This window comes from Macaca nemestrina, chromosome 4, assembly GCF_043159975.1.
Source record: "Macaca nemestrina isolate mMacNem1 chromosome 4, mMacNem.hap1, whole genome shotgun sequence".
Taxonomy (NCBI): Eukaryota; Metazoa; Chordata; class Mammalia; order Primates; family Cercopithecidae; genus Macaca; species Macaca nemestrina.
The window spans coordinates 55,519,055-55,535,619 of record NC_092128.1 but is presented as its reverse complement, the minus strand read 5'-3'; the positions used below and the strand labels follow the sequence as shown (position 1 = coordinate 55,535,619).

General features: G+C 37.2%; 2 protein-coding genes across 4 annotated transcripts in view; both read right to left on the bottom strand.

Moving 5' to 3' along the window:
- Positions 1–16,565, bottom strand: part of LOC105475346 (reelin) — a 510,664-nt gene that overhangs the window by 281,390 nt on the left and 212,709 nt on the right. For all 3 annotated transcript variants that reach the window (XM_011730519.3, XM_011730520.3, XM_011730521.3), the window contains exon 5: positions 3,208–3,240. In XM_011730519.3, the coding sequence (XP_011728821.2) occupies positions 3,208–3,240 (33 nt within the window). The remainder of the gene's footprint in view (positions 1–3,207; positions 3,241–16,565) is intronic.
- LOC112425498 (transcription elongation factor A protein-like 8) lies at positions 9,531–10,711 on the bottom strand. Its single transcript, XM_024790812.2, has one exon. The coding sequence runs from the start codon at positions 10,515–10,517 to the stop codon at positions 10,164–10,166; it is 354 nt and encodes a 117-aa protein (XP_024646580.2). The 5' UTR covers positions 10,518–10,711; the 3' UTR covers positions 9,531–10,163.

The window sequence follows — 16,565 nt, the reverse complement described above, 5'->3', positions numbered from 1 at the left end:
ACGGGACTTGTCTTCCATCAGTATGGCTTGGCTGTGTCCCTACCCAAATTTCATCTAGAATTGTAGTTCCCATAATCCCCATGTATCGTAGAAAGGACCCGGTGGGAAGTAACAGAATCATGGGGGCAGTTACTCTCATGCTGTCCTCGTGAGAGTGAGTTCTCACAAGATTTGATGGTTTTTGTTTTTGTTTTGAGTCAGAGTCTCGCTCTGTTGCCCAGGCTGGAGTGCAGTGGCACGATCTCGATCTCAGCTCACCGCAACCTTTGCCTCCTGGGTTCAAGCAATTCTCCTGTTTCAGCCTCCAGAGTAGCTGGGATTACAGGTGTCCACTACCACGCCTGGCTAATTTTTATACTTTTAGTACTGATGGGGTTTTGCCATGTTGGTCAGGCTGGGTCTTGAACTCCTGACCTCAGGTGATCCACTCACCTCGGCCTCCCAAAGTGCTGGGGTTACAGGCTTGTGCCACCATGCCTGGCTGAGATTTGATGGTTTTATAAGGGACATTTCCCTCTTTTGCTCGGCACTTCTTGCTGCCACCATGTGAAGAAGGACGTGTTTGCTTCCCCTTCTGCCATAATTGTAAGTTTCCTAAGGCCTTCCCAGCCATGCTGAATTGTGAGTCAATTAAACCTCTTTCCTTTTAAATTACCCAGTCTTGGGTATGTCTTTATTAGCAGCATGAGAATGAACTAATATACCCATATTTCAACATATACTCATCCATGGCTTCCAAGGGATTGCCCAGACAGTGTCAGTGTCTAACTCACTTTAAAGCATGGAATTGGATAGAACATTCTGGCTATTCATTGTCAGCTAAAATTGCTGTAATCTACTGATCCATTTTTTCTTCCCTTTCCCCCTATCCTTCTTGCCCTGGCTTGCTTTCTCTCCTTCCTTATATTCACTCATCTTTTATTCAAAGTTTTTAAATTTGTTAACTTTTTTTCTCTTTCAGAACTGCAAAAGAGAATTTATCTATATGAATAAGTAAAATTCCTAAATAAAATCAATTTAGAAGTCAGGAGGAATGCCAGGAAGCCATACATGGTTTTAAATATATTATCACTACACATTTGAGATATATTGAATATCTATTTTTAAGTTCTAGAAGAACTTCAGGCATGTCAAGCGCGATATTTTCATCAACTGTAGAGTTCATATTTTCGCTGAATAGATGATGAATAAGTAAAATCACTTTCATGGCCGGTTACAATGTAAGTGTGCTCATTTTAAAGGTTGTGTGAGAAATGATAATTATTTCTATTCATGTTGTAAAAATTAATTTAGTACTTTAACAATGCTCTCATCTGATTCATGGTTTGCTTAGGAAGTTTGTTTCAGCTACTATAACTTCTTTGGGTCTTGACAATTTTGTTTGAAGTAGCTAACAGACTATCTTTTGGAAAAATTAAAATAATATTATCTGATTAACAAAAATCTCTCATAACTTTTTCTTTTAAAGGTGATACTTTATGTTTTTTTAGGCTCACTCAAATGTAATTCTCTGAACTCATTGGGTAATTAAAATCACTTCCCAATATCAGGAATCATATTTTCACATTCTCTTTGGTGACATCCCCAACCCATGGCAGTCCTTGCCTCCTTTATACCAGGTATGCCAGCAGGCAAGCACATAATGAAGTCATGGAAACCAGTGAATCAGCATGTACTGAGAGGACTGGATGCTCAGACTCGAAGCCCTAGGCATGAGAACAGGGAGAATATGGATATACACTGGAGAGAATGCTGTGATGTATTCTGTGCGTGGAGTGATTTAATGATTCCTCTGAGTGATGAGATGCAGTGCCTCAGATGCCTACAGGGTACAGCTCTCTCAGATACCCAATCTGGGCGAGACTCGGCTGGGCCACTGCAGGTCACCAGCCTGTCTTGGCTGCCAGAAGGCATGCTTCTAAGCGCTTGCATTTGTCTGCCAAGTAAGAGGAGCCCCAAGCTGTAGCATTACATAAAAGTAGAGCTTCTCAAGGCAGATTTTCCAAAGAGGAAAAATAAATTAATTGGGTTTATAGGTTGAAAGGAAAAGCCCAAGAGACAAATAACTGACCTACCTGGAAAGTCCCACAGTGAGAGACATTTGAAAAGGCTGCAACCAGCTAGGATGATTTCTTTTTATTCTTATTAAATACTACAGTGTAGGAAATTGCTTTTAAAATAAGTCTTCACTGACACAAATGAGAAAATTAATGCTTAAAGATCACTTGCTTTCTAGAGACTTTTTTATTTACAAAGGCAATGGGTAAGCCTCACTGGATACCTGCTTGTGTATTGATTTACTTCCAAACACCACTATACTATTTACCATACACTTTATGAACACAAAATCATTTAATCCTTATATCAACCCTGTGAGGTGGGTACTATTCTTAATTCTACTTTGCAGATAAGAAAACTGAGGCACAGAGAGGTTAAGTAACTTGCTCAATATTATGTAGCTAGCAAGTGGTAAAAGTGAGATAAACCCAGGTAGTTTGGTTCAAGAATCTGTGATCCTAACCAGTACACACCCTGCCTCAAGAACTGTGGACCACTAAAAGCATGACATTATGGAAAATCCATGTGCCATTTTAAGAAGGAGGTATTTATCTAAACAGTCTCATTTCAATTTTTTTTTAAAGAAACAGGATCTTGCTCTGCTGCCCAGGTTGGAGGACAGTGTCTCAATCATAGCTCACTGAAGCCTTGAAATCCTGGTTTAAATGATCCTCCCATGTCAGCTCCCAAAGTAGCTAGGACTCCAGGTGCATACCACTACATCGACTAATTTTTAACATTCGTTTGGTACAGATCTCAAATCCTAAATGACTTCAATTCTTCCATATTTATGGCTTCTTACTCACTAGCTCTATGCTCTAATATTTATGATGGGCATCTAGTATTATAAGGGACTCTGGGGAAAATTCAGCATTAGAATGCAAAAGCTTACACTCAACAGGATCCCAGGGCTGAGGGTACTAACAGGTGCGAAAGTTCCTGCATGAGCCCCCAGCTGGGCAACATGAACATTTCCTCAAGGAGGTTCTGTATTCAAGTATAATCTGTATCCAAGTCTAATTTCAGTGAATGATCAGTGACCAGAAAGGACAGCTTCCTCACCTCTGTAACATCTGCTCACATAGCCAGAAAAGTCAAACAAATAGATCAGGTACTAAGGTTAATGACATCAGAGTCTTAAACACTTACCTAGATGTGGGTGCATAGTGGCCTCTGTTGGAGCTGAATCAAGAGAGGAAAGAAGAAAGACAACTGATCAGGAATGAAAGCAAAATCCAGTAATAAACAGTCACAATACAGTTACAAAACTTAGGTCACGTTAAGCAAATCAAATGGCTACAGACTTTTTCATCTTTTTAGGAGTTTCTAGAACTCTTGAAAAAATAGAATACAATAAGTTTAATGATCTTGTATTTTGTGCCAACGCTTATTGGTTAAATCAGAGAAGAGTTTCACAAAGATTCACTGAATCGTTGACTCTAATTAAAGATTTTCTTGAAACAAAAGGAATACTTGCCAATTAATCAATAATGAATAACAAAACCCTGGCACAATGATATACATTCTCTCACTAGTATCACAGTGCATATGAACAAGCCAAATCTGAAGCTTCAAGGAAAACAAGGGTTTATTTGCAAACCAGCTGGAAAAGGAGGAAAATTTATGTTGAAATTGAAACTTTGAAAATACAAATTAATAATGGTTTTACACACAAATTTCCTAACATGAACTGTGTCTCCAGAAGATTTTAACTGTAATTTCCAGTATCTTCTAAATTGTCTGCAAAAACCTACAAGAAAAATTTGAAGAATGCCTTGTTGATGTTAATTGTTTTAGACTTGCTTTTCAACTTATGCAATATTTCTGTGAATTCCATGTTAATAATACTATGCTGACACAAGAATAATACTTGGATATAGTTTTGAAACTGATGTTTTTGCATTAAAGGTAAATCAGCTCTTCTAATAAAAATGAAAAATGTGTAAAGGTGGATCTGGACATTAAAGGAAAATGATTTTTTGATACTCAATTCAGTTACTGGAAGATCTTTAAGTAGGTAAGAAACACTTGGGTATGTGGATCTACTTTTCAGCTGTCAATTTTATGAACTCTTAATACAAGCCCAATATTGCTTAAGATGTGCTATAAGTGTAAGGTACATACTAGATTTTGGAGATTTAGTACAAAAAATGTAAAATATTTCATTAGTAGTTTTAAATTGACCACATTATATCAAAATGTTTAATATTTTACATATTCTGTTAATAAAATACATTATTAAATTAATTTCATCTATTTCTTTCCGGTTTTTAGATGTAGCTACTAGAATATTTAAAATTGCACATGGGGCTTACATTATACTTCTATTACACAGTGCTGAACTACAGCTAGGAGGGACATTTGCACTGTATATCAATTAGGAAATCATTATCAAGTAGGAGAGGTGGAGTTACAAAAGGAAGACCGAGTCACTCAGAGAGAACATAAGGTATAAAGAGAGAAGTGAGGCTGAGAGCAGCAGCTAATGCCTATAATCCCAGCACTTTGGGAGGCTGAGGCAAGAGGATTACTTGCGGCCAAGAGTTCAAGATCAGCCTGGGCAATATAGTAAGATACCTCGTCTCTACAAAAAAACATGAAAAATTAGTTGGGCATGGTGGTGCAGCCTGTAGTCCTAGCTACTCAGGAGGCTGAGGCAGGAGGATCACCTGAGGCCAGCAGCTTGAGGATGCAGTGAGCTAAAAATGCACCATCACACTCCAGCCTAAGCAAGAGAGTGAGACCCTGTCTCTAAATACATAATAAAAAGAAAGAAGTGAAATGTGGAGTCAAATGTATATTTAACGGACAGGTGGAAGAAGACGAGCTAGCAAAGGTGACTGAGTAAAAGTGCATTCCATTAAGGAAATAAGAAAAAGAAAGAGTTTTAAGAGCTAAGAGAGTTGAAGGAGAGGCCAAAATAATCTTAATAAAGCTGATATCTATGAAGAACACCCTGCTAGTAAGGCACTTTGCTAAGGAGTATCTATAGATGAACTCAGGGATTTTGGCCTCAGAGTCTAGACTCAACTACTGTGCAAACTGCTCCTTCTAGAAGGTTAGCTGCAAAGGTGAGAAATGAGATCTTATATGGAGATGAGGACCAAAGGGTTTTGTTTTGTTTCTTAAGATATGATAGTTTACCATGCCTAATGTTAGCTATATTGCAAAAGGGATTCTCTGTATTCATGTTATAAAGTGTTAAGAAGAAAGGAAAAACACCTGTCTACAGAATATGGAACTTCAAATTATTTCACAGGTTTTGAAATAAATTGGTTAAACTAAATGTAGGAAAAGTTATGACAATTATTAATTAGAAATATTTACCATGCAATACAATGGTTAGATATGTATAACAAAATATCTGCAGAAATATTGTTGCCTACTTTACATTAAATGACTTTGGTGACTAAGGCCTCAACCCAATAAAGGGAGTAAGTTATAAAATGCTTTACTTTAAATTGTTTATTCAAATGGACATCTACCTTTGCTAAATTATTTGGGCACATGGGAGCTTTCACTGAAACACCTACATCACATTTTAGAAAGACCCACTGAGTCAGAATCTCTGAGGGTGGAGGCTCAGAAGTTGTATTTTTTAAAACCTCCTTGACTGATTCTGCTGGAAAGTCAGATTTAAAATTCACTGGTTTAAACAACACAATCCACTGCTTATTGTTATAGCATGCTGAACTCTTCTCTGTGTTAAGTACTTATCTTTGCTCTGAAGAAGAAATAGGCTCCTCAAGAGCAGAAAATATGTCCACCCAAGACATCAGCCAAAGCTGGTGATAGTGTCTCAATAAATAACAAATTGATTTGAAAGCTACTTCTTAGTTGTAATGTATTTTATGATATTTCAGAAAATAATTGAAGATCCAAGCCTTAAAATAATGACAGAATAGACACATAACATTGTCCAAAAGTCCTTTATTATAAGTGGTCTGGGGAGCTTCAACACCCAGTCAGTGTTTACCTGGATTTAACTTAACTCAACAAATTTACATCATATTGTAAATCACTAGTTAGGAAGAATTGTTTTAATATATTTTAACAAAAATGTCTACTCTCTGAGATAACTAAACATTATTTCCTCAAAAAGAGAAACATGTTTAGTATGCAAAACTTAATGAAAGGAAAAGTACAAATTTTCTTGAGAAAGATTCACACATATGTAGTTTAAAAATGGGCCAAAAGCTAGTAAAGTACTGCGCCTGGAAGTTTATTTCAATCATTTCTCAATAAGTGACCATATCAATCTAGTTTTATGTAGTCTAAACAAATTTTCTAAGCCTGTAGGAAGTTCACCATCTTTTCACATTTACTGAGGTAAATGCACCACAGAAAAATTAAAGTAGCCTGAGGAAGAATGATATAGTTCAACATTATTTAGTATACTCCCATTTGGATAGTACCTGCCTTGCCTGATACTAGTGACTATGAGTGAATTATTAAGTTCTTATATTATGTGAACTTGGCATAAAGGCCTTTACTCTTTCCTTTATTAAATGCAAAATGCATGCTTGCTAGACAGGTCCTCATTTGTCAGTTGTCTAAGTGCTTACCCAATGGCAATCTCCAAGTCTACCTTTCCTGTTCCTCTGCCATTGAACTAGCTCTAGATTGAATCACTGAATTTTTCTAGATTGCTCGTATGTTTTTATCTCAACATTTATTGGTCTGTTACTGATTTTCTGCCTCCCCCAGGACCCTAGAATGCCCTACCCCACCTTGCATCTTGCCCAGTTTCTCAGTTCCTTTGAATCTAAAATTGCATGATTAAAATCTAGCAATGACATAAAATTGTCAGATGGCTTAAACTAGGGAGTTTTGGTTTCTGAGGATGAGAGACAACAGAAAGTTCTTAAAGAAGTAGGTTTTGGTTTTGGAGAAAGAATAGGATGGAATACACCTTTAACAGAAGTGTAAAAGACATCGCAGTTTCTTCCAGGTATTTCTGTGGTAGTGATAAGAAGATCAGGTCAGACGACCAAAGGTATGCACAGAGGAAGATGCACTAGGGATGGTGCTACTTGTCAGAGGACATTGAATTGAAGAGAGAAGAAGATAGGCTGGAGTTGTTCTGTACCCAGAGAGATCACTGTGGGGAAGCTTCATAATATGGTCCTATTTTAGTTTCATTGGTGAGACCCATGAAACTGTACGTAGAGGCTGGAAGGAACTTATAGAAAGATAAATGATTTAATAAGGAATCAAGTGTTTGTATAAATCAAACTGAATTCCTACATTTTATCAGAAGTGAATATTTTTTCTATAAGGTAGGATGCTCAACTAGGAATGAATGTTCAGCTGAGATGAATCTAGGAATGTCTAATTCTGTTAAGAGTTCCCTGTTATAAATTGCATGTGAATGTATTTGTGTTTCAATGAACTTTAAATCTCATTCAGAATAACCATAAATCTCTGTAATCTTTATCCAGAAATACAATGCCATTGAAATTCACAAACATTACAGAAACCATATCCTTTGTAAAGCTTGATCAAGTTCAAGCAACTGGACTGAATTGGAAATTGACTTTAGGTATATCATGATAACTTAAAGAGTAAGCCAAATGTCCTCAGACTGAATTAACTTACTTAAAACCACAGATAAAATATAAAAAGTTACACAGGTAAGTTAAAATGAAGGTTCTACTTTGCCTAAAAAACAAGTAAAAGCAAGCCAACAGAATGGAGGAATTACAATAGAATCTCACTAAAATCACCAGGTTTTTTAAAAGCTTTTTTTCCAGCGAGGGATTCAGAATGAAAGCCTAGTCTACTTTGACTTGTTTTTAGTTGAAAAAGCTAAACTTCTTTAAAACTATCAATATAAATTGGTAGCAATTTTTACTAGGAAAGTATTGATAAATGAGAATCTACTTAATTTCATAAGTCAAATCCCTCTTGAGAGCAGAGCAGTTAAATGAGAAAAAAATGAAACTTTAAAGTTTTCAGCATAATACAATATTTTCACACTAGATAAGTAAATAAATGTTCTTATGAGTGTCAAAACAACTCATAAATGTGTACTTATGATTTCTTTTCCAGATTCTTTTTGATGTTTGTGATAGTGCCATTTAACAGTTATTTGTCCTCCAAATTCTCTCTCCAGTGGGGCCTATCCAGATGATGTTTTGGAAAAATACAAAGATTTAGATCAGCAATGATATGCTTCAGCAACATTCTAAGTCTTTCCTTAGCCAAGCATTTTCCTAGATGCTTGAGTACTATTAAGTGACCTGAAGATTACATATGTATTTTACTAAGATGTCACAGACTATGCAAAGAGGACAAAAATAGATTTTTAAAATTAATAAGCTTAAACATGCTAAGAATAAAAGTAAACAATCATTGTTTTTGGAAGGTACTTCAAAGTTTGAAAAAAATAGATTGCTTATAGAACTTCTTTTTTAAAAAATTCAATTGCACTGTTCTTGAAATGATTTATCACCATAAGTTAGCAAAAGAAAGAGACTGGAACTGCCTTGAATGAACACAAGAACTCTGTACTAATGCAGATTCGATAAAGATAATTATTCAAAAAATAGTGAGTGTGAACGATTATTACATGGAACAGCCATGAAAAGACCCAGTTCATAAGATAAGCAATTCACATCACAAGGCTTGGTTGAGCCTAACATGAAAGCAAGTAAATTCAGTACCAAAAGTTTCAAAGGAATAACATGCTTCTTGGTCTCTTTAAACAAGGTTACTATTTTTTCACTTAAAATGAAAGCAGAAAAAGTGCATGCAGATACTTTTTTGAATAAATGATGGAAAACTCTTAGCTCATATATGTTAACATGTCTCTGTGTTGGAGACAGTTCTAGCCAGAAGAGTTGTAGGTCTTTTCCCAAGGAATATCTTTGGGAAAGGTGAAAAATTATCTTTAAAAACTCACTATTTTCACTCAGTGTGAATTAATCTGGCCTTCATCGCAGTATGAGAAGAACCACTTTTTACTCACTTTTTAAATTTTAAAGTGCAACTAATGTATTGCTTGTCATTAGATAGACTTACTTTGTGAACATTACTTTAATTTACTAAATGTATTTTTGTCTCCAAAATTACCTCCAATTATTTAGCGCATCTCACAGATTATAATGAGTGGCTTATCTTTATGACAGTTTCTCTTGCATTAGCATCAGCTAAGCTTTGCAGACAGAAGTGGAAGTTAGAACATCTCTGTAAACTAAAACAGGCAGCAAGTATCTCCACATTAGCTTCTGTGACTACATTTGGTTATTGGTGCTCACAGTCATGCTTTTCTTAATAACATTTTAATAGCTTAAACTATTGGGCCTTTCAAAATAAATATTATAAACGTGGATCCTTAGATGGTATCTCAATATTAAATTGAAGCCTAAATTCCTCCCATCATCAATTCAATTTGTCTAGGAGACAAATTACATGCTGAAAGTTTAAAAAAAAAAAAAAAAAGCTTCATTTCTTTTTTTTTTTTTTTAATCTGTAATAATTGCCAGTTTATTCCTCTGGCTAAGAGATCCAGAGGTAATTTGAGGTTTACATTTCTTTTTTATTGTTCTTTCATCAAGAGTTTAGGTGCCCCCATTGCCCTCATAAGCTGGTTGCAAATTATTTGACTCTTACTTGTAAAAAAAATCCTTAATTCTTTTTGTGTGTGAGACACGTGTTCATTAAAAAGCACATATAATATAAGCAAAAAGAATAAAAAGAAGAAAACAAATAAAATTTCACACCACACAGAAATAAGCTTGGTTAAGTTTTTGATATATGTTATATGGATGTATGTATACACACACGCACACACACAAAGTTTGGAATTTTATCCTATATATGTGAGCTGATATTAAATATGCTGCTTTGCCATAACCTGTTATGTTTCACTTTACAACATGGAATGAACACATTCCCATGCAAATGTGTGAAAGTTTCCAATTGAAAAATAGACCTGGAAAATGGGTCAAAATCCAAAATCCAATGAGGTGCTGGTACCAAGGAAACTATCTAAAACAAAATTTCATCAGATTATTAAAAGTAAAATGGAGGTCAAAGATACATCAGAAAATGCTAACAGAAAGAAAGCTGGGGCCAGATTTTAATATTAGGCAAAAATGAATTCAAGGCCTAAAGCACACAGGATAAGGACGGCTGCGTGAATGTCTTTGCTTCCAATGCATCATCACAAACTTGTTTCTTACTCTTCTTATCTCTTCCCTAAGCCTTTCAAGCTCACCTACTCCTCTTATCATTTCTTCAGGGTTCAAATGCCTAACGGGTGTGTCCTCTTTAAATCCCTGGCCAGGCTGATTCGGCTCTCCTCTGGGGTTTCCTTCTGCCTCCTGGCTTATACCTTCTTCGGAAGGTTGAGGATTTCCTTCTGCCTCCTGTGGTACATCCTCCAAAGGGCGATCTTCCTCGGCCTTTGGCATGTTCTGTGGTTTTCCCTCATTTTCTTCACAAGACTTTTGCATATTGAGTATTTTTAATTTCCTTTTTGAATAAATTAATCCTGCAGGGATTCAGGGGATTTTCCTCTCTCTTCCCTCACCTCGATTTGTGTCGCGCCCAAAAAACCAAATATCCTGAAAGGATCTTGGGCACTTTTCTCCTTCTCCAGCAATAGGGAGCTGCTACAGGGAAACAGGCTGCTTCATTTCTTAAGAAGCATTTCTGTGCATATGCTCTTTCAAAAGTTGAACTTGCCAGAATCTCATAGATCACAGCAGCCTGAAGTAGGCATATTAGAAAGAATGAGGTCGTGTTTAATTCCCCCAAAAGGTTATTTTCTTGACAGATGTGTTTTTTTCTTTCAACTGACTTATTTTGAATGGAAATTTTAAAGTAATCATCTGACTCCAAATTATAGTAGTACTAATAAATTTCAGCCAACTTGTTGAACAAATTACTCAGTGCAAAGAATGGAGATGTAAATATGTGGATCAGAAAAACGAAAAGATGCCTAAAAATGAATTGAGGAGGTGGTAAATGAGCTTTGAGGTAATATTATTGATTACTTAAAAAAAAAAAAAAAGCCTTTGGGTCAGACAAGCATTATATATAGATGGCAAGCAATTCTTCCAAATACAGGTATTATGTTACGGGGACTATATCTCCTGAATCATTTTAGAATTCAAAGGCCCTAGGTAGTTTTGCCTCAGGTATCTCCTCACCTAATTTGAAATTCAAATGTATTAAACTTCCAAAGCTAAATATGACAAATTAGACATGGGCTCTGAAGTTAGCATTTAATGAGCTATGAACCTAGACTTTCATCTCCCCAGGAATAATTTCTTTATTACTTTTTGTATTTTATTGCAATAAAGCACCATTTGACCTTCAAGTATGATAATTAAGCTTCCAAAAATGTTATAAATTTAGAGTGAAAACAGTTCTCCCTGTGTTCAGGAACATACTTATGATCAGTATAAAAGATTACTTAATATTCAGAGACAGCTAAATTATACACAGAACCAGCAATATTAGGGATTATTTTTCTCTTCCTTCTCTTTGATTTTCCACCTCAACTTGTGTCGCATAACAATTTATCATCTTTCATATTCTAAAATAAATGAAATAGGAGCAAAATGAAAATATATCTTTATAACCTGCACTGGGAGATAGAGAGCTCTTTCAGGTAAGATTCCAATAGGAGCTGTAAATAATGGGGCCTTAAACATTAAAAATTATGGCTTATTGTCTTACCATACTCATGTCCCCACCTTTTCTGGGGAGATATCCATACATTTTTCAAAAATTTGCTTATGATATAAATAAAAGTTTTAAGTGAAAAATCAGAATGCAAAACAGTATCATTTGAATTGTTGGTACATTTTTATATTTATATTTATTTATATTTTGAGAGAGTGTCTCGCTCTGTTGGCCAGGCTAGAGTATAGTGGCACATCTTGGCTCACTGCAATCTTGACCTCCTGGGCTTAAACGATCCTCCCGCCTCAGCCTCCCAAGAAGCTGGGACTACAGGCATGCAGCACCAAGACCAGTAATTTTTTTTTTTTTTTTTTGGGTAGAGACAAGATCTTACCACATTGCCCAGGCTGGTCTTGAACTCCTGAACTCAATCCACCCGCCTCAGCCTCCCAAAGTGCTGGGATTACAGGCATGAGCCACCACGCCTGGCCAAATTTTAATTTTTAAAAAATTGTTGCTGTGTAGCAACTTTTAAAAAAATTCTAGACCTTTGAGAACTTGAAGAGATGAAGTTCATCGATGGAGCAGATGTGAGAAATGCAGGTATAAATTGACCCAAAACCTGAGAATGTATGGCTTTTAAGTAACATTCAGAGGTTGAAAAGAAAATCATAAGGCTCAAAACAGGAAGGAGGAGGAAGAAGTGGAGGAGAAGGAAGAAACTTTGTTGCTAACATCAGCAGAAATTGCTAGAGATTTACCAATGTCTATTCTCCTTTTACTTCTTTATTTCTCAGCCTCCCCTATAGCTTCCTGTGACAAAGGAATTAAGCTCTGCCCATATGAGGTGAGCAGAAGTGACTAAGGTCACTTTCAGGGCTGGGTGATGCCCTAAAGGAATGGGCATGCTTCCTTGGCCCTTTCCCCTCCCTGCTGTAGGAGGTGGTAAGTGCTGGAGCAGCCAGCTTGGCTCCGAGATATGGAAGCTACATGCTGTGCACAGCAGAACCACTCTGCCAGCCCTAGACCACCCATCCTCAAACTGGTTTATGACTAAGAAATAAAATTCCAGTCATTTAACCCACCGACATTTTGAAGTACTTTGCTTAGTACCTCAAGTACATAGAAGCTTAATTGATACTCAAACTACAATAGTTAATTTCTCATGGGTGAGGAAAGGGTCCCTTTTGGGGAAAAGTTTCTTCTCTTTATCTCAGTCATAATCTTAAGGGCGACAGTAGCTATTAGAGTTGATCAAACTGCAAATTCCTGTGAGTAGAGAGACTCTATCTTGAATATCTCTGCATTCCCAATGCTGAGCACAATGTCTCATACATGGCAGTTCCAAATATGCTAGTTGAATGGATTCTGATAAGATCAGCAAGCAATATTACTAAAACCATTGTTGTTAGAAAATTCTAATCATCTCCTATGTTCCTTTTCTTCCTTATTGCTTGTACATATGTCATCTTCTTCCTTTACTTTTCTTCATATTTCTTTTCACTTTCCTTTACATACAATCTGTCTTGCTCTAAGATAGACTTAAGGCAGTTTACAAAAAAGGCAGACAGCTGAACAAGACAATAAAGGGGGGGAAATCAAAGATGACAAACAAGGGTGGAAAAATAATGCATGCCGTGTTGAGATATGTATGCAAGATGCATGCCCCTCAGGACTTCAATTTGGTTCTCAAGCCATAAAGTTACAGAAACAGAAGAGTTCATAACTTTAAAGAACACATATTGTTCAGGAGAAGGACAGTTATTGCAGGTACACAGACTGTACACAAGTTTCTTCTGTAGTTTCTCATAGAGGACCCTGAGCAATAAAGCAAACATCATTTCAAATACCATCTATCCAACTCTGAGTTTTGTTAAGCTACTCCTAGTAAAGTTCATCAGTGAAAAAGAGTGTACAATACCTAAATAAAGATGATATAGGAGGACAGACTTGAGCTGGATCTTTAAGGATGAGCACAGCTTCATCAGTTAGACAGCAGAGGAGGTATTGAGGAAGGTACACTGGGGAAAGGAGTTGGCATCATGAGCCACAGTGATAGGGTCAGGATGGCATCTCTGATGAAGGAAGTACTTATTCCAGCTGAAATAGAGAGTCTGGTGTCAGGTGAGGGTGATGGATGTGGAGATGAGGCTGGAGAGAGAGAGGGGTGGGACAGATCAGGGAAGTCCTGAAAGCCAGGCTAAACTGGGGGGAAATAGAGGGCAGTTATAGGGTTTGAGGCCAGGAACATTTTGATCAATGTGTGAAAGGCCTGAATAAAAAAAAAAAAAATGGCAGTAGGTATGGAAAGAAAAGTGTTGGTTGAAGAGATATTATGTAAATTGGCCTTAGACACACCGGGTATAGACATGGATGACAAAAAGGAATGGGCAAAGAAATGTGTTACCTAGAGCTCTGTTTAGTGACTGGGGTGATTATGAAGGTGCTAACCAGAACTGCAACAGAGGGATACAGATTTGGGAGGAAGGAAAGTTCAGTTTAGAATATATTGAGTTCACGGTACCTAAATGACACCCAAATGTAGTGTCCAGTAATAGTAGTGGGAGCTAGTATCTACAGAGTATGTGCTAGCCACTATGCTATGCACTTCATCACGATATAATCCTCACAATCTTATGGTGTTCCTTCTGGGCACAGAATATTATACCAGTTCTTAGGAATGGTATGAAGTGGTCAAAAAAGTTGATACTATCCCTTTCTCTTTTCTACAGATGAGAGAATTGAGACTCAGAATTACATGGCTAGAAAGTGCCAGAGCAGAAATTCTAACTCAAGAGTATGCAGGTGACTGCAAATTTTATGCTCCCAATCATTTTACCTTCTTGACTCTTTGTATAAGCATCAAGCAAGTGGAGAGTTAGGGAGATGAAAATTATAGGTGTGAGTAAGTTCAACAGGGACAATATAAAAGCACAAAAAGAAGGCCGAGCATGGTGGCTCAGGCCTGTAATCCCAGCACTTTGGGAGGCTGAGGCGAGTGGATCACAAGGTCAAGAGATTGAGACCATCCTGGCCAACACGGTGAAACCCCATCTCTACTAAAAATCTGCCGGGTGTGGAGGCGGGCACCTGTAGTCCCAACTACCCAGGAGGCTGAGGCAGGAAAATTGCTTGAACCTGGGAGGCGGAGTTTGCAGTGAGCCGAGATCGCATCATTGCACTCCAGCCTGGTGACAGAGTGAGAATCTTCTCAAAAAAAAAAAAAAAAAAAATTGCAAAAAGAAGCCCAACCCCAGAATGTATGATGTGGGAAGAAGAACAACTCATTATGGAAACTGAGAAAGAAAAGAGAAGTCAGGTAGGGTGAGGATCCGAGTCCTCTGGATTAGTTGGCACCCTAGTAGGTTATTGGTGACCTTGAGGATGATGGTTTCCAGGGAGTGCTGGCGGTAGAGGCCAGACGGCAGGGTTAGGAGGAAAGCCTGGCGACACCACTGCTCTTTCAAGAAGCTGGAGTATAAGAAGGAAACACGGCCGGGGGTACTGGAAATTCAGGATGAAATACTTGTGAAAGTAGCAGTGGCTTCAGCATATTTAAGCACAGAGGAGGAGGTGGCCACTGAAGAGGAAGACACTGAAGCTATGAGAAAGAGAAAGCACAATTATTGGAGCAAGGTCTTAAAGGAGATGAGAGGAACACCATTCCACTAAGTTCATATTTTTCGGCAAATGTGTTTTGGTCCTTCTCTTCTGGGTTTGCATTAGTAAATCTGTACTATAAGCATCTTAGCAATGGGATGGGAGACTGCCTTATGTTGCCACACACCTCCCCTGGGGTCTGGTACAGTGTTTCACATATGCCCACTGGGGATACAGCACAATATATATTAATACCAATGAACTCCAACTCTTAAAAACTTGATTATAAAAAAAATCTATATTAATTTTTACATGAAACAACTGAATTTTCACATGTGCATTAAAAATAATGTGGATTAATAAATTGGATGAAATAATATTTCACGCCAAACAAAATTATGAGTTATGTATGTTTGTAACAGCTTTGCTCTCCCTCCCCAAGTGATTGTATAGGTCCAGATTTGGTCTTTGTCCTTCAAAATATGGAGGAATCAAGCAGGTTATACAGCAGCATGTGTAGAAAGAATTCTTCCATGGGCACCCAAAATAACTCAATGCAAAATTCTTCTTGGGCATAAATCTAGGAATTTTGACTTTGGACTAGATAAAGCTGTCAAGTAGGAATGTATATAGCACTCAGAACTGAAAAGAAGGCTGTTTAAATCTATGTTCAATCACCTTGGGATAAACAGCACCAGTCCAAAACACCATTCTTTAGGAAATCAAAAGAATACTCAGACCCACCCCCAGAGTCACTAGCAAGAAATTTTACTATGGTCATGTGAATCAGCTCTTTGTCATTCCCCTTAATATGCTTGTCTTCAGATCACTTAGGGATACTTTCTGCCTGCCATAGCCCCAGGAGGGCTTTAGTTTCTCGCTTTGTTGGGTAGTTTGTAAGACCTTGAAGCAAGATCGGGGGGTCCTGGATGGTCTTCCCTGATCCTGTTAATTCAGTTCTCTTTGTTTATAAATCACAAAGCCTAGGGATGTCATGAACAGGAGCTGTAACCACTGAAATGAAATATAAGCTACAAAATAGCCAAGGGGAGCACAGATGTCTTTGACTAGCAAATGCTTAACACTGGGCACATTCAAGTGAAATACATCAGTATTTATTTTTCTTTTCAGCAATTAAAGTAGATATGTTAAAACCCAATTCTAACAATGAGAGAGAAACAAGTCTGAATTAATAAAGACTTTCTATTTCAGGGTATTGGAAAGATATTTAGTAATATAAACTGTTGAATAACCAAGGATAGCCAAGAGAA